General features: G+C 44.5%; 1 protein-coding gene across 1 annotated transcript in view; it reads left to right on the top strand.

Moving 5' to 3' along the window:
* Positions 1-26,198, top strand: part of STAC (SH3 and cysteine rich domain) — a 66,838-nt gene that overhangs the window by 19,408 nt on the left and 21,232 nt on the right. The window contains exons 2-4 of the mRNA XM_077303212.1: positions 7,952-8,228; positions 23,844-23,944; positions 25,676-25,757. Of these exons, the coding sequence (XP_077159327.1) occupies positions 7,952-8,228; positions 23,844-23,944; positions 25,676-25,757 (460 nt within the window). The remainder of the gene's footprint in view (positions 1-7,951; positions 8,229-23,843; positions 23,945-25,675; positions 25,758-26,198) is intronic.

Below are 26,198 nucleotides of genomic sequence, written 5' to 3'. Positions count from 1 at the left end.
CTCTCAGCCTCACCCACCCCACGGGGCATCTGTTGTGGGGAGAGGAATGGGAAGGCGACTGTAAGCCGCTTTGAGCCCCCTTCGGGTAGGGAAAAGCGGCATATAAGAACAACTCTTCTTCTATGCTGTTACCTCAGAGCCTTCCATAGTTTCACGTTTTGTAAGAGAAGTTGTTCCACTGACAGTCAGGTAAATCAAGGGTGCCCCAAAATACTCCTTGCCCCTGTACACACATGATAGCATCTTTAACTATATTTTAGGGGAAGAAGCCCCATTCTGGCAGATCCCTCTTAATACAAGTGCAGGTTTATTCATACGGTAACAGACCAGAATGTCCCCCTTAATACAGTGTTTGTTTCCTTTTGGCCGTTTTTTTTTTTTTTTTTTGCACGATCTTATCGCAGCTAGACAAACCTGCTGGGGAAAGTTTTTGCCTTGGTTTGATCTGAGACAATAGGGTTATTGTCAGAGCCAGCTTGGTGCAGTGGTTAGGCTTATAATCTGTCGAGCCGGGTTTGATTCCGCGCTACCCCACATGCGACCAGCTCGGTGACCCTGGGCTTGCCACATCACTGATAAACCTGTTCTGACTGAGCAGTAATTTCAGGGCTCTCTCAGCCTCACCTACTTCCCAGGGTGTCTGTTGTGGGGAGAGGAAAGGGAAGGTGACAGTAAGCTGTTCTGAGATTCCTTTGGGTAGAGAAAAGCGGCATATAAGAACCAACTCTTCTTCTTCTGCATGGGCTTCACTTATCAGATTACGGAGTTGGGCCAGATGAACCATCTAGTTTTTTATCTTGGCCCTAGCTCTCGTAGAGGTAACTGGTGTCTGGGCTTTACCTAGGGTTGAGAACCTAAAAAGGTTGAGAAAGCTGCAGCTTTATATCATGTAAACGTATTTCATTTGAATTTTATTTTGGAGCTCAAATATATAAAAGTATGACAAACAAGAAAATCAGCAGAGAGTGACACTTTTTCTATAGGTCATGCATATATACATTCGTTAAGTTATATCCTAACATCCAAAGATAAGGAGACCAGATTTTAACATTGGTAAAGCGGGACACCATTGATCGGGGTTGGGGGAGTCTTGATTAAAAATTTGGTCTATATGGAGCAACAAAAAGTTTCATAGAACGCAAAAAATAGTGCACTTTTAAATTCAAAAGCTTGCTTCTGTCTACTTGGCTATGCACAACATAATGGGGGTCAAAGCAGCTAATCTGCTAGCAGTCTCTGGGTATAAAATAAGGCCTTACAGTTCCGTTCAGGAGACTCTGCCCCAGCGAAATTATTCCCATTCAATGAAGGCAAAGTCCTTTCCCATCCATGAGTTTCTGCTAAAACTGGGCCTGCAGAGAGAGTTTTCCATGCAGTTTTATCCAGACTGCCAAAGAACCAATCCTGCAGGGAGAACTGTGCTCCGGGAGAAGCTAGCCCCGGGATCCGTGGCTAGCAGATTGCTGCCTACAGCATAGCAGCTTTTGAGGCTGGTTTATCCTGCATCCCAGTTTAAACTGGGCTGTATGAGAAGCCAGCCCCGCAGCCAAGCCACTGGAACAGTCTGTTCCCCTGGCACAGCTGATCCTCAGGCTGTCTTCAGTGGTCCCTTTAAACTTTAAAGGGACTGCAGTAGAAGTCCAACAAACAGCTGCTGCTGTCTCACCACTGTTTTTGGGTCTACTGGTAGGTAATTCATGCAGGATTTTTTCAGGATTTTTTGTTTGTTTGTTTGTTTTCCCGAGAAAATCCAGATACTTTCAGGAAGCTGAAATATACCTGAAAAATAGTGAGTAGGTATTTTGGGGTATATTTTTGGGTCAGGTAGATCCAAATGCACCCCTCTACTGGCAACCCTGGCGTACTCCGAATCATAAGTGGGTTGAAGTAATCTTGGTTTATCAACTCTTCATACTGGAAGCTTGTTTCCATAACAATATATTATTTACCTCAAATATTCTGAGGCTGCAGTTGATCAATGTTGCTAAGAAATTTTGAGTAGAAAAGGAGTCCCCTCTCAGGGACTCAAGGGAATTGTAGTCCATGGTTATTTCAAGAGCCACAGTTTGGCCACCCCTGCCAAATAGGGTATCTATAAGTCAGCTGCAACTTAATGGCAAAACAGAGAGAGAGACTACTGGGGAGATGCTGCCTCTTTGCTATTTCAGTTGACTCTTGAGCAGTCTTAGAAGAGGAGCGTTCCTGGTTTTCTGAATCAGAGGCCACCTTGCTTCCTGATGAGCTGAAAGCTTCAGCCGTATCGTTATTCATTTTCTGATTGTGGAATGAGTTCTTAAGCATAGGCATGCCAAGATCTGTGGATGAGCCTCTAGCACCACTATAAAAGAGGCTTCCCTGAGGAGCAGCCACTTCAAAGTATGTCTGATATGTAACACAGAAGATAATAAACCAAAAATCCCTTGATATATTGTGAACTTCTTGGTGGTGGGGAAAAAAAACCTTTAGTTTTATAGGACTTTGGAAAAAGACAACCCCTATAGTACCACTTATATCCCATTTTGTCCTATGTCTGAGATGGCTCATAAAAAATTAGAATCTCCTCTGTTCCTATTAGTAAAAAGCAAAGCAGGAAGATGAGGTGAGGTCACTAGGCTGGAAAAGTTTCTTCCATGGATTTGACTTTTGGTCTCTTCCTCACTACAGTTCACCACAACAGATGCCTCACTTTTGTCTCCTACCCCCAGCTTTCTTCATTTCACGATCTCATCTCCACCCAACAGTTCTTGGGAATGAAAATAGGAATGTCACATTCATGGATTTCCATCCTCTTCCTGTCATATGGCCCTGATGTCATATCACTTCCTGACACACCCTTGCAGCGGATCAGGTCTCAGGACTAGAAATGCTGAAGACCATAGACCTAGATGATATAAACAGAATGTTTTGTGTCTTCTCTTCCTGCATGATTTATTTCTTCCCAGTTGGACAAACTTCCAAATGCATGTGACTAAATTCTGCTGGCAACAGCATAGTCAATCATCAGAAAGGCCAAAGCTGAGAGTGAGCTAAGATTGGCCAGGGAAGCCCATTGTAACAAGAAAAGATTTTTCAGTTACGTGAGGAGCAAACGTAAAGTAAAGGAGGCAATAGGCCCGCTGTTGGGTGCGGATGGACAAACTCTAACGAAAGATGCAGAGAAAGCAGAAAGGCTTAGTGCCTATTTTACATCTGTTTTTTCCCACAGGTCAAAGTGTTTAGGCACATCTAGAGATGGCTGTAGCCAAAGGATAGTGTCTGGGTGGCAGGTTAACATGGATAGAGAGGTGGTCGAGAGGCATTTAGCTGCACTGGATGAGTTCAAATCCCCTGGTCCAGATGAAATGCACCCGAGAGTACTCAAAGAACTTTCCAGAGAACTTGCACAGCCCTTGTCCATCATCTTCGGAACCTCTTTAAGGACTGGAGATGTCCCGGAGGACTGGAAAAGAGCAAACGTTATTCCGATCTTCAAAAAAGGGAGGAAGGATGACCCGGGAAACTACAGACCAGTGAGTCTGACCTCTGTTGTGGGGAAGATAATGGAGCAGATATTAAAGGGAGCGATCTGCAAACATCTGGAGGACAATTTGGTGATCCAAGGAAGTCATCATGGATTTGTCTCCAACAGGTCCTGCCAGACCAACCTAGTTTCCTTTTTTGACCAAGTAACAGGTTTGCTGGATCGGGGAAATTTGGTTGATGTCATTTACTTGGATTTTAGTAAAGCTTTTGACAAGGTTCCCCATGATGTTCTGATGGATAAGTTGAAGGACTGCAATCTGGATTTTCAGATCGTTAGGTGGATAGGGAATTGGTTAGAGAACCGCACTCAAAGAGTTGTTGTCAATGGTGTTTCATCAGACTGGAGAGAGGTGAGTAGCGGGGTACCTCAGGGTTCGGTGCTCGGCCCGGTACTTTTTAACATATTTATTAATGATCTAGATGAGGGGGTGGAGGGACTACTCATCAAGTTTGCAGATGACACCAAATTGGGAGGACTGGCAAATACTCCGGAAGATAGAGACAGAGTTCAACGAGATCTGAACACAATGGAAAAATGGGCAAATGAGAACAAGATGCAATTTAATAAAGATAAGTGTAAAGTTCTGCATCTGGGTCAGAAAAATGAAAAGCATGCCTACTGGATGGGGGATACGCTTCTAGGTAGCACTGTGTGTGAACGAGACCTTGGGGTACTTGTGGATTGTAAACTAAACATGAGCAGGCAGTGTGATGCAGCGGTAAAAAAGGCAAATGCCATTTTGGGCTGTATCAACAGAGCCATCACATCAAAATCACAAGATGTCATAGTCCCATTGTATACGGCACTGGTCAGACCACACCTGGAGTACTGTGTGCAGTTCTGGAGGCCTCACTTCAAGAAGGACGTAGATAAAATTGAAAGGGTACAGAGGAGAGCGACGAAGATGATCTGGGGCCAAGGGACCAAGCCCTATGAAGATAGGTTGAGGGACTTGGGAATGTTCAGCCTGGAGAAAAGGAGGTTGAGAGGGGACATGATAGCCCTCTTTAAGTATTTGAAAGGTTGTCACTTGGAGGAGGGCAGGATGCTGTTTCTGCTGGCTGCAGAGGAAAGGACACGCAGTAATGGGTTTAAACTTCAAGTACAACGATATAGGCTAGATATCAGGAAAAAGTTTTTCTCAGTCAGAGTAGTTCAGCAGTGGAATAGGCTGCCTAAGGAGGTGGTGAGCGCCCCCTCACTGGCAGTCTTCAAGCAAAGGTTGGATACACACTTTTCTTGGATGCTTTAGGATGCTTAGGGCTAATCCTGCGTTGAGCAGGGGGTTGGACTAGATGGCCTGTATGGCCCCTTCCAACTCTATGATTCTATGATTCTATGATTCTACTTACAAAAACAATTCTGTTTACCAATCTAATCTCAGTGTCTCTCTATGCTTGAAATTTAGTTAGGCAGCTTTTTTTTTTAAAGAATGAATTCTCCTAGCCAGTGCATCTTGCAAGCAGCATTTGAAATGCATATTATACTCCAATAAACTAATAAAGTTGTAGCAGATCTGATTTAGGTTCCATTTACACTAGTTAAAATATTACGCTAACTAAATTGGGCTGAGCAGGCAAACATGGAAATTTTGAGAGAATTTGAGGAACTCATTTTTCAGCCAGTTTAAACACAGACACACACACAGCCCGTTAAGGTGTAGCATTTTCTTCCTTCTCAACAATCATGTCTTTAATAAAAATATATATTGTTTCCATCATTAATGGGACTGGATTTAGTTACTCCATTATGTTGTTTGTTGAAGAGGAGAGTGAAACACATAAGAATATGAATCCCATAGACTGTTTATGCACTGGAGGTTTCATGTCAGGCTGCAGGCTGCCGTTTTAGACGTGGCAGGTTGCCCCATCTCTTCCTGCACCCACAAAGGGGAGCATTTGGCCTGGTGTACCTCATCTGCCCCCGATTTTTGCTCCTGCGTGGGAGCTGGGTCAGTGAAGTTCCCAGTGCATAAATGGTCATAAAAACACAAAAATAGCTCTGCTGGATCATTCCAGACAACCCCCTTATGTAGCATCCTGTTTCCCAGGCAGTCCATTCACTTTTCCCTATAATGAGAGGCTCCAAGGAATGTTCAAGAGCCTGGGGCCCAGGTTGCATCCAAACAAGTCCAGAGCGTTCTTGGAGCATTCATCTGTCTGGAGCAGGGGGAAAGAGTGAGATCGGCATGGTGGGACAAGAGGCAGAGCTGAACTGAGACACCCCGGGGGGGAAAAACAGTTTATATACAATCATGAACAATGGATCTTCACACCATTGGTCAGGCTTGGTTTAATTTCTGTGAAAGAACACTTGCGTAATTTTCTGGTTGGGGGTCACCACAACATGGGGAACTGTATTAAAGGGTCATGGCGTTAGGAAAGTTGAGAACCACTGCTCTAAAACCTTATGGACCGCCACTTCTCCTTCCAAGAATGAAATCAGGTGCTCAGTGGGCTGTCTCTCACTTGCACGGCACAATTCGAGAACAAACAGCAGCTTTGTACGAATATCCCGTGTCCTTTCTGGGCGAGCAGTAAAAGACTTCTGCAGGATTCTTGATGAGCAAACCACGTTATGTTTGAAACGGAGCTTATCGCATTAAATTAGCTTCTCCGGGCCCGATGGCTGAACCAGCAAGAGGGCGGTTATTTAGAAAAACAAACACTTTGTTGTACTGCTTAGTCTTTCTCCATGGCAGAAGAATAATAACGTTTACCGTTTAATTAACCTCATGTGGCAGGACAGGAATGGATGGCAAATCAATAATGAATGTCATTATAGTCACCTTGTGCCGCTGCAATCCCATGGGTTGTTTTGTGTATGTTTTTTCAGTTGGGGGAGGAGATAATGAGCCTTGATTCCTGCAGGAACATTCTCAGTAGCTGGCAGGTGATTAGTTACCAAGCTCAGGGCTCCCGCTGGGGGTAGGAAGGCTCCTGACAGCAAATTTCACCACGCTGGCTGAGGAGACAAACATTGGAGGGACAAGAAGGAGGAGGGGATAGTTTATTATGTCGTCCTGTACTTATCTTCACCTAACAATCATGGGATTATGTTTCTGCCAGGATGAATTAGGATGTCAGCAGCCGCTTTGTTCCTCTCTGGTTATTTAACCCTCTGATCTCCGTTGTCCTCCTACCTTGGGGGCTATCAGGAGTGACATTAGGGGTTCCTCTTTTTCGGGGGGGGGAGGGAGAAATGCATAAGGAGGGGACAGGTTAGGCGTGATGCGGAGACCACCATTTTGTTTCCAAAGCGAAGGCCCTGGAAATGTAAGCATGTGTTATTGGGCAGGCAAGACTAATGGTGGCTGGAATATGGGAGGGCAGTAAGATCTTTAAATTAGTTGTTGGAGAGTTGGTGTCTAATGAACCTCTTCAAGCCCATTTTGGGGAGAGAGGTGGTATAAAGCCACAACATTGTGAATCCCTTGCTCACACACGTGTGTACCACAGGCATCTTTACAAAGCTGCATAAAAGTCTATTCCTATCTAGGATTGAAAAGAGCCTCAGTTGGCCTTCAGGTGATGTCTCCATCTGCCTCTCTCCACCTTCAGAATAAAACAAGATGCTCCCGAGAGCAAGTATGCTACCATTGTCTTGCACGACCACCTTGTCCTATCCTCCCAGAATGACCAGGGACCCTGAAATGTTGCGTACCAAACAGGGATGCCAGTCACCAGGTGGGACCTGTGGATCCCTTGGTTTTACATCTCATCTCCAGGCAACAGATATCAGTTCCCCTGGAGAAAATGGCTGCTTTGGAAGGTGGATCCTATACCATTATATTCCACTGAGGTCCCTCCCCGCCCAAATCCTGGTCACGCCAGGCTCCACCCCCAAGTCTCCAGGTATTTCCCAACCCAAAGCTAGCAACCCTGTTACTTGAGACCCTCTTCTGCCCTCAACCACTCCAAACCCCTCCTCCGCCCTCTCCTCTAGATGGTTCTTCACAAGCAATGAATTCTCTTGTAACCAATAATGCATCTTTTTATGACAAGAGAAGCCAGACAGCCATGTAGAAATGTAATTGCTGCCATTTGTGCAGCAAGGCCTGACTGTAGGGTAACCATTTCTCTGCTCTCATTCATGCCAAGGGGCCTAAAATATGCAGCCTAGGCCTACAAATCTTATCTGGGCCACAAAGGGCTTTCCCCCATTTCATGCTGCCATTTTGTGACCCATCACCTCTAGGCTTTCTTGACGGAAAGGACTCGGCAAGTTAGGCATGGGTAAATTATCTGTCTCTGTAACTGACTTAGGACAGTGGAATGTTTGGAGTAAATGTTGAATGAGTCCAGATTGGCCTGAAAGCCCATCTGTTTGTCGTGACGCCCATATTTATGCAGCGAATGTCATCAGGAGTTGCTCTGAGAATAAACTGAGTGCTTCACCACCGGCCACATCTGTGTTGTTGCATTGCAGCTGCAGAAACTGAAACGCTCGCTGTCTTTCAAGACCAAAAGCTTGAGGAGTAAAAGCGCCGACAACTTTTTCCAGCGGACCAACAGCGACATGAAGCTGCAAGTGGATTTGCTGTCGGAGATCAGCCCCAGAACCGGCCACCTCCCCGCCTCGGAAAGTCAGGCCTCTACGCCGACCAAGATCCTTAACCCGCAGGAAAGCAACAAGGCTCACGTTTTCCAGGAACACGTCTTCAAAAAGCCCACTTTCTGTGACATCTGCAATCACATGATTGTTGGTAAGGCTCACTTGATTTGTTGGTGGTCATGTTTTCCCCGCAAGGACAATTCAGAACTGCCCTGTTTTTCCAAGGCTGTAATAATGCACGAGGGGTTTAATCCGACGGAATTTAGAATGACCTTTTTATTTAATGAATTAACCACAAAGCCCTCCAATTTTGAGATTATTCTTCAGAATACTGTATTGTACAGCCTGTTCCATGCACAGTTTTGCATCTTGTCTTTAGTCCTGATTACCGATGCTGTGTGTCCTCTTTGCATTGGATCTATAGTAGCCAACAACGTACTTTAGATTCAGGATCTATTCCACAGTTGCTTGCCGTTCCAAGTGGTTAGCAATGTTCATATTTTGGGTTCTGTCTAACTGCTTCCAAAAGCTGCAGTCAAGCAACCACGATCGTCTCTGCTTCAAATTCACACATCTCCCCCCCCCCCCCAGCTTTTTCATGCACAGTTCAGAAACTGAACATTTCCTAGTTTGGAACAAGCTGTAGTTTGGATGGAGCAACCAACCATGGATTGGAATCTTAAGGTACAGCTAAAAGACCAGCCACATAGGCATGGTTGGTCCTGATTGCTACCAACTTATGGGTCTGCCCCACTAATTCTCCAGGCAAACAAGAGTAGCCACAGTCATGGAGAAAGCTGCCCATTTGTTTGGCCCAGTTCAAAGTACTCCTTTGTTCTGTCCCTGTAGACCTTGATATATAAATTGCAGGAGTAGCAAATCTACCCTTTTTTTCAAATCAGACTAAAGTTTTACTTGCAACTTGGAAATTCTGTTAATAAGAGGCAAGGGCAGTGAAAAATGCTGTGGTTATTCTCCTCCACTCACTGTTCAGACATCAGAGAATCTCAATTGTGTTTATGACTAGAGTTGAGGAAGGCTTAACACCTACATATTGCTTAGAAACATAGAATCACAGAGTTGGAAGAGACCTCCTGGGTCATCTAGTCCAACCCCCTGCACTATGCAGGACACTCACAACCCAATCGCTCATCCACTGTATCTGCCACCCCCTTGAATCTTCACAGAATCAGCCCCTCTGTCAGATGGCTATCCAGCCTCTGCTTAAAAATCTCCAAAGATGGATAACCCACCACCTCCCAAGGAAGCCTGTTCCACTGAGAACCCGCTCTAGATGTCAGGAACTTTTTCCTGATGTTTAGATGGAATTTCTTTTGAATTAATTTCATTCCATTCGTTCTGGTCCGTCCCTCCGGGGCAAGAGAGAACAACTCTGCTCCATCCTCTATATGGCACCCTTTTAAATACTTGATGTCTATCAGATCCCCTCTCAGTGGTCTCCTCTCCAGGCTAAAGAGACCAAGCTCCGCCAACCTTTCCTCATACATCTTCGTCTCCCAACCCTCACCATCTTTGTTGCCCTCCTCTGGACATGCTTCTGTTTGTCTACATCCCTCTTCAAAACTGAACGCAGTCCTCCAAGTGAAGCTTGATAGAAATGTTGCTATTTCTAGTGCCATATCCCTAGAATTCTTGAACCTGTCTGGCGGCCACTGGAGCCCAGAAACTTTCTATAACTGTGGTTTCCTTCTTTTTCCCCAGTGAAATTAGTTTTGCTTTATTGTGCTATATTTTTATGAGCTACAAATATAGACCTTACAAAGAATGTCATTGGGAATAAAGCTGTGCTAGAGATCAGTCCCGTCCAACCCTGTCCAGTATTTGTTCTGGAGTTCAGTCATATTTTTTCCCCATTTGCCCTTAAGATAACATTAACTTATTTTAGGATCAGTGGGATAGGCAAGAATTAAGATTCCCTAAAGGATTCCTTAAAAGCTACCATGGAGCAAAACTGAAATCCACACAAGAGGCTGATCTTTGATAAGCTTGAGTCCCACCTCCTAAAACACACACACACACATTGCTTTACTCTGGGCTGTCTTTGGTCATGTGTGCGAATGTTGCTTTTTGCAGAAGCAAATATGATGCCAATGTCTTGCACTGAAAAAAACATCTATTTTTTTTAAAGAATCTTGCTGTTCCAGCTGTGCATTTCCTGTAATGACTCAAGGGGAAAACATCCTAGTTTCCCCACACACACACACATTCTTTGCATGCTGCAATTAATGTCTCATCTATGTCAAAAGTAAGGATCCATACAAAGGTTAAACAAGATGAATGCATATAAAAATAATCAATAAAGTTGCCCACCTTTTGAAGTCAAGCCCAAGTGTGCACAGGCATGAAAGTTCATTCCTTGAGTGAAACCCTCTTGGTCTTAAGGGTGCCACCGGAGACAAACTTTGTTCTGTCCAAATTCAATTTGATTGAGGGGATGAGAGGAAAACAGGCAGACAAAATGCAGGGATTTATAATGGGATTTGATTCATCAAATGGATGTTCTCTTGATGCAAGTTACCTGCGCAGGTACTCATTCCCTTTTTTTTGCAGAAAGCAATGTAATTGACTTCCTTTATTTAAATGGTAATGACTGGGGAAGGCCCTGGCAAACCACCCCGTATTGAGTCTGCCATGAAAACGCTAGAGGGCGTCACCCCATGGGTCAGACATGACCCGGTGCTTGCACAGGGGATACCTTTACCTTTACCTTTTATTTAATGGTAAAAAGTAGGCGTTTCTCAAAATGCACACTGAAAGACAATTTTACAGTCTACAGTTTCTCCACAATAGGAACCCAAACATTGTTCTCCTCCCTTCCATTTTACCTTCACAACAAAAAAGTATCTGATTGCCCCAAGGTCACCCAATAAGCTTCCATGACACGGTGGGGAGCATAGTTCAGTGCTCTGACCGTTACACCATACTGTCTCTCATAAAGTATGCACAGTTCTTTGGTCATTTTTCCAGTTTTAGAATTTGAACCCATTTTGAATTTGCTCTTCCTCCTCGTGTCAGCTTTTTTCATACATGATCGTCCTGAATTCCTTCAGTACAGTCACATGAACACAACTTGTGGCTTTGAATGAAAATCTGTAGATTTGGACACTAAATATTGTCATCAGAACAAAAATCAATCACCTTCACTTTCCAGTAAATTTTGAAGATTTCCAAGTATTCCAAGGGCTATTAGGAAGGAACCAATGAATTCCAATGGCCATTTTCTGTCATCATTTTAGTATATCCAACAGCTCTCTTCAGGTCAGAATCTTCTCCTCCCCATGAGTTGGATCCAGTTGATTTTTTTGCTGAAGAAAGGAGGTGTTCTATTTGACCACCAAGAAAAAGATTATGCTGAGAATCAAGAGACCTGTACATACAAAAGCCATGTGGGATGTGGGCCACATTATGAAGGAGAACAGCGCAAGATGATTTTTGAATGATGCATGTAGGCACAGGTGGGATTATTTTAGAGGCATTCGCCTACAGGTAAAAGTGGAGGGCAAATGGCTGCCACACAATTGCACCAGGTACTTGAATTTGGGGAGAAGTGTTTGTGTTTAACGCTTTTCAATAAACAAAGCAAAAAATTCTTTTAAATATGAAAGGGATGAAGGGAAATACCTAAGAGTCATGAATACCTTTCTGTTATTTGAAAAGGACCCATCTAAATGATGCAGATTGGAATCCTCATCTAACAGACTTAAACAAAAGCAACTGCATCTTAAACTGGGGCCATTCTCTGAACTATTGAAGCATCCTTCCAGAGAGTGCATGTGATGTAAGAGCTTGTTCTTATACAAGGCTTTGTTCAAGCAATTACATTCTGTGCCTGGAGCCTAGACAACCCTAAATTCAGGGGGGGGGGGGGTCATAAAAATTCTTCAAACACAGTGCAGATGCATAGTGTACTATAGCATAATTTATTCTGTATTTTCATTATTTTGAATAGTTCTGTTTTTGCCGATTATGCCTACAGGCGAGGGAATATCTGCAGAATGGTGAGGTCCTGACCCCCAATTATTAGCATTGATTGCATGTCTGCCTCCTAAAGTTTCATCTCAGTCTTAAGTACAAAACTTATTTTTTTTAAAAATAGAAGCTTTGATTTTCAGGAAGCTGAATTTGTGGTCCCTAAATACCACTCTGCACTTCTTCGGTGCTCCTACACCATCGTTGGATGCGTATGTATGCACACAAGAAGATTCCCTCCAGCACTCTGTAGCAATTAGAAGTCAGTGTTACCGTGTCACATGTAGGGCTATTATTGAGAGGAAGTTAGAAATTTGTGCTACAGTGGAAACAAATGTTCTCAACCATGCAAGCAAAAGGACAACACTCTATTTGTGGGAATCTGTGAGCAAGAGTTGAGAAGGTGGTGGCTTTATTATTTTTTTTTTCAGAGCAATCTCCAGAGGAGAAAGTTCATTCCCAGGGCTTCATTTTTGGCCTAGTGCGCTTCCAAAGAAGGTTATGTCCCTGCAATACAAGTTCTAATTTTAAGCTGTTTCCTAGCACGCCTCCCTTCAGGGACACAAATAAGTCCTTCTGCTGGGGATTCTTTTAAAAAGTAACCATCTCAATGTATAAGAAACAGCCTGAGTGGGAACAGAAGATAATGGGGAGCCAAGTGTCCTGCTCTGAAATGTTACCTGTTCTTTTCTGGCTGTTCTGCTGCTAATAGTGGTTATGTGGCATCACATAAGTGGCATCACATAAGCACTTCTGATTTTTTTTAAAATACAGACATCAGATAGATCTAGGAATGACAGAAACTGTATGGTAAACCTTGGAGCTAGAGCGCCAAGAATCACTGGTTTTGACCCCCAGAGTTCCCAGGAATTCCTAGAGCTATCCTAGATAGGGTCTTTGTCTGCCAGGGGTGATGTGACGCTGCAGTTGGCATTGTGGGTTTTCACATTCTTCTCACATTGCTGAACACTGCAAGTAGAGCTCTGGGTATCCCACCTGCCCGCACTTGGGGAGTAGAACCCTAACTCACTACCATATATACATTTTAGGCCAGTGGTTCTCAACCTTCCTAATGCCGTGACCCTTTAATACAGTTCCCCATGTTGTGGCGACCTCCAACCATTAAATTCTGCAAGTGTTCTTTCACAGAAATTAAATAATGAACGATTGTTCATGATTGTCTATAAATTGTTCTTTCCCCCCCCCCCCTGGGGTTTCTCAGTTAAGTTCTGCCTCTTGTCCCACCGTGCTGATCTCGCTCTTTTCCGCTGCTCCAAACAGACAATCACTCTATCTTGATCTACCCCAAAAGGCTGTTGTGTAAATGGCATACCCCCGGCAAAGCTTCTTGCCCTGCCGCGACCCCTGTGAAAGGGTCGTTTGATCCCAAAAGGGGTTTTGACCCCCAGGTTGAGAACCACTGTTTAGGCAGATCTCCACCATTTGCCACTCATCAAGTTCAAAGGGACCCACCGTCCATCTCAGCTCCAAACAGAGGAACTCAGTAAAACGAGGCTTACAAAATTGGTTAGGAATGCAAGACTGCATTTGACTTGGGGGGGTCATGAGAGTCCACACAGTACTGTGGGCAGGGAGCTCGGTAGGCATGTGTTGCCATAAGCCAGCTCAACCTTGGGACAGCCATTCCTCCAGGGAACTTTATGCTGGGGATTGATTGCAGGAGAAAAAAGAGGAAGGGGAAGAGGAGGAAGAAGAGGAGTTGGTTTTTATACCCCAGTTTTCACTACCCGAAGGAGTCTCAAAGTGGCTTACAATAGTCTTCCCTTTCCTCTGCCCACAACAGACACCCTGTGAGGTAGGTGAGGCTAAGAGAGCTCTGAGAGAACTGAAGCTGATTGACTTTAATGTCTTGCCAAGGGTCAATTTACTAAGGAGGTGGTGAGCTCACCCTCACTGGCAGTCATCAAGCAGGGGCTGGACAGATCCTTACCAGGGATGCTTTAAGCTGATCCTGCATTGAGCAGGGGATGGGACTAGATGGCCTGTATGGCCCCTTCCAGTTTTATGATTCTGGGAGAACTAGGCCTGATATTATAAGAATTTATTTATGGAACTTTGCATACTTATAGCATCTTCTTTAAACATGTGCTAGTGTAATGTCGCTAGATATGTAGCATTCATGTGCTACTTCATCAGATGCTTGTCCTATCTAGCCTGAGAGAGATCTCGCATTCAGTCAGTTTGACCTGTCTAAATCTCATCTAGTATCCGTAGTGTGCTAACATTAAGCACATGGTTTTTGTGGTTCTGATTTAAACAAGGTGGTGGGTGTGTACCCTGTCTCTTGGGTAAGTTCTTCTGTCACACCGGCCCCCTGTTTAAATCAAGCCCGACAATTTCCTGCTAATGGCGAGATTTGAACCAAAGGCATCTCGTTTCACAGTCTCTGATCCAAACTTAAAGGCATTCAGAGCATTTCAGAATGCTCATGTTCAAGGTCATATTAGACTTTAATCAGAGCACTGACGAGGAATGAAACTACACGCAGCTCTTTCCATTGGCGCATTGCCTTTCCTCTGCGAAACAGCACTAAACTGGGAAGGATCTTTGAACAACGAAAGCCAGTGTGCCTCTCTCGCTAATAGGTATGAAGCAGTCATTCTCCCATGAGATTCTTTTGCGTGTGTGTTTGTGCGAGTGTATGAGAGAGATACAAGGTTTAAGATACATGAACACTAAATATTCATTGTCATCTTACATTAATGCTTGGCGTTTAGCAGGACCGAAAAAGAAACCCAGTCATTTGCCGTCTGTCTTTTGAGCAAGTCAGAGTACTAACTCCACACTCAGATACATCTGAATTACAGTTTACGTATGCCGGGGGGTTCCCTCCCCCTGCATATGCAGAAAGTGGCAGGGCATGCCACCCCACTGCAAGGACCCAGCAGCAGCCTGGTGTGGCTGCTGCCATGCATAATTGGTCAAAGTGGCTTACAATCGCCTTCCCCTCCTCTCCTGACACCCTGTGAGGTAGGTTGGACTGAGAGTGCTCTGAGAGAACCACATTCAAGGTTGCTGCTCTTAACCATGACACCAGGCTAGGAGGAGGAAGCATGGTGACTGTATCTTTTCCTTGTTCACTGATAAGGAGAAGGGGCGTTTCCAAGAGAAAATTTCCTGCACTTTCAGGAGCACTGCAATATCTTTTCAGACATTTAACATTTGTTTTAGTTTTGTATATTTACATATTTACGCCCATTTCTTCCCCAAGGGGGACCCAAATCAGCTTGCCACATGCTACTCCGTTTTATCCTCTCCCCTGCAATAGTGTGAGGAGGGTTAGGTTGAGCGAAAGTAATCTCCATTTCGGAACATCTCAGGGTTTGTATTCTAAAGGAACTGAATGCTCAGTCTTGAAATCCATAGCAGACCAAGTGTTTCCTGCTCAAAGATTGTTTCTCTCCTGATGTCATGCAAAAGATCTTGCCAAGAGCAGTCGGCGTGAACAGAATCCTCTCCAGAAACAAAACAAGTCGTCACGCTTATTAATGAGTCATGTTGTTTGCAATCACCTCTCTGCCAATTTTAGGAACACCTCCGAAAATTTAGCCTCCCTCCAGTTGGGTGTCTTGAAACCATCTGTAAGTTTACATGCCCTGATTTATTGTCCCTTCCATTTGCACAGTGGATACCAAAGCCCTCCCACTGATCCAGCTGGGGGCTCTGGGCTGGATCCCACCGGCTGCTTCACTCACTCTCGCCCAACTCCCCTCTTTATTATAGCCGAATTCATTCTGAACGTGCTACAGTTCTGCATGCAACCTGGCCATGGGAACTCCAGGCAAGCTCAAGGCTTAGGGACGCCTTTCTTAAAGCCCCCCTCCCACCACCACCCACATATCTTATCATAATAATATTAATCACCCGCCCTTCCCCAAAGGCTCAGAGTAGGTAACAACACATATAAAACAATAAAAAATAACCATGATCACATTAAAACGTGTTTTAACTTCCTAACAAACCAGCTCTGCATCTGATCCCCGAAGAGTGGTACGTGTTCTATCCATGCCAACAACTTGGTGATCTCTGTCCTCAAAGAAGTCTGCCTGGCCTCAACCAGAATTAGAGCCTTTTCAGCCGTGGCCCCAATGAAGTCAAGGCCCTACCGGAACTCAAACAGTTCCATCGGGCCTGCAAAATGAAACTCTTCCGACAGGCTTTCAGAGGACGCCAACAATGGGGACCTATATATAACAAAAAGTTTCACAGAACGCATAGAATGTAAAACTAGTATTGTAGTATATATATTTTTTAATTTCAACGTAAGTACAATTTGCCCCGTACCCCCGATGTCCCTCCAAAAGTGGGACAATCTGGTCACCTTAACACATACATACATACGTACATATACACACACATATATGCTTATATAGAGAGAGGACAGGAAGGCCTGGGGGATCATTGTCCATGGGGTCGCGATGGGTCGGACACAACTTCGCACTTAACAACAATAACAATATATATATTTGTTCATATTGTTTCAATGTTCTATGTTCCTTTTTTATTCCCCGCTTGTTTTTTGTACACTACCCCGAGATGTCACAAGGGGTGGTATATAAATTACATGAATAAATAAATAAAACAAGTAAGCATTAAGATTTGGATCTTTTACACTCGACATCCCACAGGATTACGTTCCGATGTTCCTTCAGGGCGAATAAGAAGCATTCTGTCAATAATTCAGTTCTCATTTGCACTAATGTGAAAATCTAGAGTCATCTTAAACACCTAAATGAAACCTCTTAATTCCTTGGTTCTTTACAAAATTAGGCTTTGTATCTGGGCTCTCCCATACAGTCAGCTTCAGTCCTCTCTTTGCTATTGTTTCTAGCACAAGCTCTGCTTGGAATACTAAAGATCAGAAAATGGAACATAATCTTCCCTAAAATACATGCGTGAGAAGTACCCTTTTGGCTAGGCGAGGAGAAATGACAGTGAAGTGGAAATTACTGCATTCACGAAAAAATAATTTATCCTCCCCGTTGGGGAAAGGTAGACACACAGTAAAACTGCTTCCAGGCTAGCAGGCTTACACCTCGGGCTGCTCCGTTAGAAAATATTTCAGCCGTTAAAGGAAATTCTATTTCCATTTACAAAGGTTCCCTTTAGACCTCGCTGTACATCTGCAGTGACAGTCCTCTCTCTGAAAATGTGGCTTTTATACCCATGGGTCACAAATGGCATTCAACAGCAGTGTAAAGGAATCTGCACATTTTGTCATTTCTGCTGGGGAGGTTGTGACTTACAACTTCCATGTTTGCAAACAAGTTGTCCCAAAAGGAAAATGACAATTCTGGCTTGGAGACTGAAATCCTGCATGTGGACAGAATACCTCTCTACACCCTTCCACCCAATTACCGTAGGTAAATTTTCCCTCCAAAACAAGAAGAAGAAGAAGAGTTGGTTCTTATATGCCGCTTTTCCCTACCCGAAGGAGGCTCAAAGCGGCTTACAGTCGCCTTCCCTTTCCTCTCCCCACAACAGACACCCTGTAGGGTGGGTGAGGCTGAGAGAGCCCTGATATCACTGCTGGTCAGAACAGTTTTATCAGCGCCGTGGCGAGCCCAAGGTCACCCAGCTGGCTGCATGTGGGGGAGCGCAGAATCGAACCCGGCATGCCAGATTAGAAGTCCGCACTCCTAACCACTATACCAAACTGGTACACACAAGCCTCCCTGTCCCCACTGTCTCATCTCTGTGACTTTGTCCAGTCCTGGAAGCATCTGGAAAGGAGAAGAGCCATATATTTTGAATAAAACCCCCTTGTCAGAATGGCACTGAAGCATTTTTATAAGCCAACAAATGAAGTATTTTATTTGCAAAGAGGGAAGGGTGGTTGGAATCAAGCTTTTTTTGTATATAGAATTCAGTTTTTATTTTAACAGAGAGATTTCTTTGTGGTTTCCTTAAAACATCGCTGTCTTTATTAGATCTTCATCTTTAGAGGTTCTTAGAAAGTGGACACTCTCAGCTGTTGCCACAACTTTCTACTTTTGTTTCTGAGGTGACAGAAGTGCTACCTCGCACACCCATGACCTAGGAAATTCTCCCCAGGTTTCCCCTTACAACTAGGCATAGGCCCTTCTCTTTACTTACTGCCACGTATGTGTGCACTGGATAAAGTTAAAGATCTGGAAAGATCTTAATTAGCTCATGTCAGTATCATGAAGAAGAGGAGCTGTTTTTCTATGCCCCCGCTATTCACTACCTGAAGGAATCACAAAGCAGCTTACAAACACTTTTCCCTGGGAGCCAGTATGGTGTCATGGTTAAGAGTGGCGGCTTCTAATCTGGCAAACCAGGTTTGATTCCCGCTCCGCCACATGCAGCCAGCTGAGTGTCCTTGGGCTTGTCACAGCCCTGATATTGCTGCTCTCACAGAGCAGTCCTGTCAGGGCTCTCTCAGCCCCATCCACCTCACAGGGTATCTGTTGTGGGGAGAGGAAAGGGAAGTTAATTGTAAGCTGTTTTGAGACTCCTTCGGGTAGTGAAAAGCAAGGTGTAAAACCCAACTCTTCCTCTTCCCATAAAAGAAACTCTGGGAGCTAGGTGGGACTGGGAGCACTCTTAAGAGAACTGCTGTGCAAAAACAGCTCTAAGAAAACTGTGACCAGCCCAAGGCCACTGAGCTGGCTGAATGTGGAGGAGTCGGGAATCAAACCTGGTTCTCCAGATTCGAGGCCGCTGCTCTTTAATTACTACACCACACTGGCTCTCGATGGCACCACACTGCCATTTAAAATTAAATTGAAAAGGGCAGATCCCTGTAAGCGGGTTTTGATAATGTATTGCTCATGTAACTAACGGGTCATGTGAACAGTTTTCACTTCACGAGCTGCTTTAACGCTGAGAAGCTGTTCCACCACCACGACCCTGCTCCTCTACCTGCCGTGAGGTTTTTCAGAGCGCCCACACAATATCACTCTCCTTCTGGCACCTCCTGCGGTTCCTCCTACTTCCCTCCGATGCTTTTGTGACCTGCTTTGCATCCAATCTTTGCAGAAATGTTGACGTCCAAACAGGTCATCTTAAAGGTGGATCAGAAGGTGTAAATTCCAACACCTACTGACCCGGCCTTCCTTCCCCCACAACTCAGGGGGGTGGGGGCGGGGGGCTTTTGTCATTAAGGGGTATCACTATAGTGTCATACTACCGTTTTAAAAAATGGCCAAAAGCACTCAAGTGAAATTATTGGAAGGAAGGGGGGGAGGGGGTAGCATTCAGTGAGACAACAATGAGGAATTGCTGTTGAATGGTAACAGCCATTGTGTCAAAGGAAGAGTTTTGTGCAGAATTACAGCTCATTCCATGGCAAAAAAGGAAATTACAAGGCCTGAGGCTTTTTCCCTAGTGATCAACCAGGTTGCAGTCCCTTTGAGGTCCTTTCTCCCATGTTAACACTGCTCACATAATGTGGTCAGCCCTTTCTGAAAGCCAGCAAGCTGACATATCATGTGGAATAGCTCTTGTATAAAATGAAAGCAATCCTTCTCGGAAGCGTTTTCAGATCAGCAATATTTCAGTGCCCAGACCTGGATGGCATAGGCTGGCCCATTATGGTCAGAGTTCAGAAGTTGAGCACGGTCAGCTCTGCTTAGTACTTGGATGTGAGACCACAGGGGAAGACCAGGGCCCATTCCGCACACATAGGATAATGCACTTTCAGTGTGGTTTGGCAGCTGGATTTTCCTGTGCGGAACAGGAAAATCTACTTCTAAAGTGCATTGGAAGTGCATTATCTATTGTGTGCGGAATAGGCCCAGGATTGCTGTGCAGAGCCAGGCAAGGGCAAACAACCTTTGCCCATCTCTGACATTGAAAACCCCATGGGGTGACTAAAAGTCAGTTGCATCTTGATGGCAGTCGCCACCAGACCTGTAATGCCATTGCAGGAAAAAGCATCAACGACATGTGAATCGTTGACAGGAAGCCACAAAAATAGATTGATTGGTACGGTATCCGCCAACTCCAGTCTGACTTTAGAGAAGAAATTCGTTGTTTCTGAGAAAAGCATGATAAAGCTTTAAGAATAGACATACTAGCAGAAACTGGGGGTGGATCTGGTCAAGAACCTTCTCTAGACTAATCTTGTCATCATTTTTAAGGGAAATTTTTCATAAATCCCAGTAACATTTGACAGTTAAGCCGTATGTGTAACCAATGACCAAGTATCTCTTGCTGTGAGGCTTGGAGCAGCTTGTCTGCATATATTCTGGAATGGAGCAAAACCAGAAAGTGTTTGGAAGGAAGTTTTGGAATTAATTACAAACGCTTCGGGATATAATCTTCCACAAGACCCTAGGGTCCTTTTATTGGGTCTTCTCAAAAGTGTAATTCATGAGGAGGATTTAGAAGTTATGTCGGATTTAATTACCACAGCTCATTACGTGTACAGCCTCCTGTTGGCAGCAAACGTACCCCCTTCCTTTAGCAGACTGGTATAAAAGGATTTAGAATATCACATTGATGTCAAAATTAGCTCACTATAGATGAGCAGCTACTAATTCGCAAGGAGATTTAGTGAGATGCAGACAACGCTTGTAACGTGTTGTAATGTTAAGGCATTGTACAGCCTCTGCAGCATTGTAAGATTATATTTTCATTGAATTTTTGGAATATAGTTGATATTTATGTTACGGTTGGTGGAAAGAGGTGCATGCCGATTCATGCCTCATAATGGTTTAAAATGTCATTTTTAGTTCATAACTTGCCATAATCCTCTAAGCAACGATGCCATGTGTTGTGCAACATTTACTATATCACTTGATAAAATAAACAGCTGGCTGCTCTGAGCTATAATGAACTCTCAGAATGCCTGGACATTTGGAGTGTGGGAGGAAGAAGGGTGTTTTAAAATGGGTGACGTGTATAATGTTGACAGCACAGCACAGATTTGGGAACAGGTGCTTGAAGAGTCAAAATGGTGTTTTCTTAAACTGAGGTATTTCAGATGCAGAATTCTGTTTCGGTGCAGAAACTTTTTAAAAAAATAGCTAAGGTCATTGTCATGTACTCCAAGGGATCCTGCATCTAACAGGTAGGCATTGAACAGGCAAAGGTTTTTCCAGTTCACTGATGCAGTTGGGTGAATTTCTGCTTGGCCATACAGCTGTTAAAGGCATGGGAGCTTCACCCACAAAACCTTTTCATTCTCTTCTGTGGGAATTCTTGAATGCAAATACTGTGTGTATCTACCAAGATTTATTTCAAATAAACATGCACTGAATTTGACTCTCCCCCCACTCAAAACGTAAAGGTAAAGGTATCCCCTGTGCAAGCACCGAGTCATGTCTGACCCTTGGGGTGACGCCCTCTAGCATCTTCATGGCAGACTCAATACGGGGTGGTTTGCCAGTGCCTTCCCCAGTCATTACCGTTTACCCCCCAGCAAGCTGGGTACTCATTTTACCGACCTCGGAAGGATGGAAGGCTGAGTCAACCTTGAGCTGGCTGCTGGGATCGAACGCCCAGCCTCATGGGCAGAGCTTTCAGACTGCATGTCTGCTGCCTTACCACTCTGCGCCACAAGAGGCTCTTCCCCCCACCCTAGTCTGTGAATATTGTATACTGTTGTTTATAGAGCGAGTGTGGAGGAAGACTTGTGATGAGGCGGCAATGACATGCGGTAAAGGTGGGAAAATGAGACTTCTACACCGCTGAAACCGCATCTGCAAGCTCTTGCCAGGCCCAATTGTTTAGATTAATTAAGTCTCAAGGAAGGACACAAATTGATAAGGGAATTGGATTTGAGCTGCGTAGCTTTATCGAGCTAGTTTGTGGACAAAGTTCCCTTCACTCTGCCACGACCTACCTGCCATGATTGGTACAGTTTGTGAACTGGAAACTCTGTGGCCATCCGGGGGGTTAGTGTTTAATTACTTTAGATGGTTCTCATTACCCAAAGTGGACAAGTTGCTAGGGTCAATGAGAGTGACCACCTGCCCCCTGGATCCCTGTCCATCTTGGTTGCTCAAGTCGAGTGACCAGTGGATAAGTGACTCCTTGAAGAACATTGTCAACCTCTCCTTAACTTTGGGAGAGTTTCCCAAAGGGCTTAAGGAGGTAATGGTGTGCACTCTACTGAAAAAGCCATCACAGGACCTCCAGGACCCTGCCAACTATCGCCCAGTCTCGCATCCTGCGTTTCTGAGTAAGGTGGTGGAGCAGACTACAGTGGACCCGTTCCTAGCATTCTTGGAGGAAATTTTGGCGCTTGATCCATACCAGTCTGGCTTCCATCCTGGCCACGGGGTGGAGACTGCGCTGGTTGCCTTGATGGATGATATCCGGTGCCAGCTGGAACAAGGTGATTTCGCCATTCTTGTGCTTTTAGACCTGTCGGCCACATTTGATGTGGTCAACCACGAGTAATCGGTCCGCTGCCTCACTGGAATTAGGGGGACTGCGTTGCAATGGCTGGTCTCCTTTCTCCAGAACAGAACACAGAGGGTTGCTGTGGTGAATGAGTTGTTGGACCACTGCGGGCTCCCTTGTGGAGTGCTACAGGGGGTGATACTCTCTTCCACATCTATATGTGTCCTCTAGCCAAGCTGGACTGGGGCTATGGGCTGGGTTGCCACCAATATGTGGATGACACCCAGCTCTACCACCTCATGGACAGCTTCCTAGTCATGCCACAATGCCTCGATGCCTGGTGCTCCCACAGGTCAAGGCCAAGACATGTTAATGGATTGCAGTTCACATTTTCTAACATTCTTTTTTTGAAGTAGCTATCCATCCCCATCCTTGTAGATTAGTAATAATACGAATCTACATGTTTCCTTAAAGAGCTTAAAACCTTGTATGGCTGTATGTAACATGATGGTCTAATTGCATAGTCTTTGGATTGGCTGGTCCTGCCATGTGCTCAAGAACCAGTCAGAGCCTGTTGTGCTACATCTAGGTGCCTTATTGTATATAGATAGATCCAAAGATGCAGATGCATGATTTAGCTCTGGATTCTGCTGTGTGTAAGCAATCCAGTCTACATATGAAACTACTGGTGCAGATCAATGGGAACAGGGTCCAACTATTATTATTATTATTATTATTATTATTATTATTATTATTATTATTATTATTATTATTATTATTATTATTAAACTTTGGGATGATCTTTTCATACAGGTGGCCGCATGGCCCAGTTGAATGTGACCTTTCCCATCCACCTCATGATGGAAATGTGTATTCTTGAGTGCTGCCTAGGAGTCTGGCACATAATTGGGCTCTCCACATTCCTAGTTATGCCACAATGCCTCGATGCCTGGTGCTCCCACAGGTCAAGGCCAAGACATTTTAATTGATTGCATTTCACATTTTCTAACATTCTTTTTTTGAAATATCTATCCATCCCCATCCTTGGAGATCAGATAAATTAGAGGTGGGATCCAACAATGTGTTTTTTTCCCTACTTCCATAAACAGTAACACTGCCAATGTACTCACCTTGGTTTCCTTGAGAGTCTAACAAAAGCATGGTCAGCCTACAGCCATAATAACATTCTAGGTATTTGAAATACAATATTTTTATTGATATTTTCAATGCCTACTACTGTTCTGAAGCAAGATGTATTTCAATATCGCACTTTCAAAAAAGGTGAAGATTTCTCCATGATCTTGTGTGCCACACAGCCCCAAGAGGGTTAGCGAGCATGGACAGCACTGGCAGACTGACACCCGCTTGAGCTGTTCAGCCGGTCACTTGGTGAACGCATGGAAACTATTGATTTCCTGTTATTAAATTGTTCCTCAAACAGGGACGAATGCCAAACATGGACTGCGCTGCAAGGCCTGTAAGCTGAGCATTCACCACAAATGCGCAGAGAGTATTGGACAGCAACGCTGCATGGGCAAACTGGTAAGCCGATCACATGTTGTGAACTGAGCCAAATGCAATCACAAACCAACTTGAGCGAGGGATAGGTCTAGGGATGCCAGCCTCCAGGTGGGACCTGGGGATCCCCCAGAATTACAGCTCATCTCCAGACTACCATGATCAGTTTCTTGGGAGAGGGTGGACTCTATGGCATCATATCCCACCAAGGTCCCTGTCCTCCCCAAACTCCATCCCCAAATTTCCAGGAGTTTCCTAACCTGGTTTTGGCAAAAAAAAAAAAACATTCCCAGCTGGTAGCCAGAAGGGACCTGTAAACCTAGATATGCCCCAGTAGGTCCCTTCCTAACAGCTGTGTTTATTTTGACTGATGACATTCACAATCAACTCATGAGTTCTTTGTGAGGTAAACAAGTCTGAAATCTCTTCCTCTTCTTTTGCCACCGAGACCAAGGTTGAAGACTTTTTGCTTTAGGATACAGGGTTGCCACTTCTGGCTTGAGAAATTCTGGGAGAGGTATAAGAAGTTCCTGAGGAGGGTGGATAATGGGAGGAGCTCAGTGGGGATGTGATGTTATACGGTCTACTGTCCAAAGTGGCCATTTCCTCAAGGGGAGCTGATCTCTGTAGTCTGGAGATTAGCTGTAATTCTGTGAGATCTCCAGGTCCCACCTGGAGGTTGGCAAGTCGCGTTTTCATTTTCTTTAGAGTTTTAGGTGTCCTGGGAAAATATTTGTATTCCATGAAAGTGTTTTTTCTTTTAATCATTTTGACATTTATTATTGTTTGTTGCATTAGGAATATTTTTTTAAGAACCAAGGATGAAACCAACACAGTAATAAAGAATAGTTTAACAGACAAACTCCCAATGTATTTTTCCAGATCTTGTCCAAGGATTTTTGTTGATAAAACATGTTATGAGCAAAGTTGTCAAAGCTGTGCTGTGAAATTCCGACATTTGAGGTTGAAGAGAGATTAGTCCCCCTGGAGAAAATGGCTGCTTTAGAGAGTAGACACCATTGCTTTATACTCCACTGGGGTCTTTCCCACCCCAAATCCCACCCACTCCTGGCCCCCAAAGTCTCCAGGTAGTTCCCAACCCAGAGCTGGCAACCCTAGTTATAAATTAAATTACCAGCATAATCAGTACACCAAAAGACATTGTAGTAGTTCATTGCAGAGGATTAGTTTTCCAAGCCCACATTTGACACTTACGCTCCCATTTCCACAAGCAGAATACAAATTATGCTAACACAAAAAAATTATGCTACCACAGGTACATGCCATGTGCAAATGGAACTATAGCCTAGGACCTGAGCCTGAGGATCTAGAACAGAGGTGGGCAAACTGCAGCCCTCTAGATGTCCATGGACTACAATTCCCATGATCCCCTGCCAGTATTTGCTGACAGGGGCTTATGGGAATTGTAGTCCATGAACATCTGGAGGGCCGCAATTTGACCACCCCTGATCTAGAAGATAGTATCACTACATTGGATCATACCCTATCCTACCACTCCACTGAGCAATATCTATTAAAACATTTAGACACCATCTTTCCTTTTGGCTCAGCTGTGAATCTAAGACCTTCCCCAAATTGTGGCTCCTCTCTCAGAGCACGAGCCCCCAAAGCTGGAGGAGGCCTCCCTGGAAGATGGTAAAATCAACCCCATTGCATCAGGGTTTTTTCCCAGCTTAGTCAACCCGGTTGGTGACATGCTTATCACATGTTCATGTTCTCGCCCTCCCCCTCTAGCCGAAGGGCTTCCGCCGTTACTACAGCTCTCCACTACTCATCCATGAGCAGTTTGGCTGCATCAAAGAAGTCATGCCGATTGGTAAGTGTAGATGGGATTTTTTAAATTACTGTTTTGGGTGTTCTCCATCCAACAGATCCACTTGGTAGTGATGCTTGCTTTCAGCAGAATTTGGACTGATCCCTTTAAAGAAGTGAACTCCACTGCAGGAGAGGACAGGCCACGCAAGTTTAAGCAGGACCTCAAAAATGAAGAATTTCAAATGACTGCAGAAATGGTTCAAATGTGGAGTGAGATTATGCAGCCAGAGGAAACCCTTTGAGTCCCATCATGAGTGGGAGGAGGAGGAGGAGGAGGAGAGAGAGAGAGAGAGGAGACCACGGGATGCAAGCCATGGAGAAGTTAATCTCAATCTCAGCCACATCAGTCATTGCCCCCCCCCCGCCCCCTGAAGACACATCTAAAACCCCCAGCTGGAGAAAAGCAAAACGGGGTGGGGGAGGCGATGGGAAGGATTAAGCA

This window comes from Paroedura picta, chromosome 11 (assembly GCF_049243985.1).
Source record: "Paroedura picta isolate Pp20150507F chromosome 11, Ppicta_v3.0, whole genome shotgun sequence".
Classification (NCBI taxonomy): Eukaryota; Metazoa; Chordata; class Lepidosauria; order Squamata; family Gekkonidae; genus Paroedura; species Paroedura picta.
The sequence above is the reverse complement of the archived record's forward strand: the minus strand, read 5'-3'. Positions and strand labels throughout refer to the sequence as shown.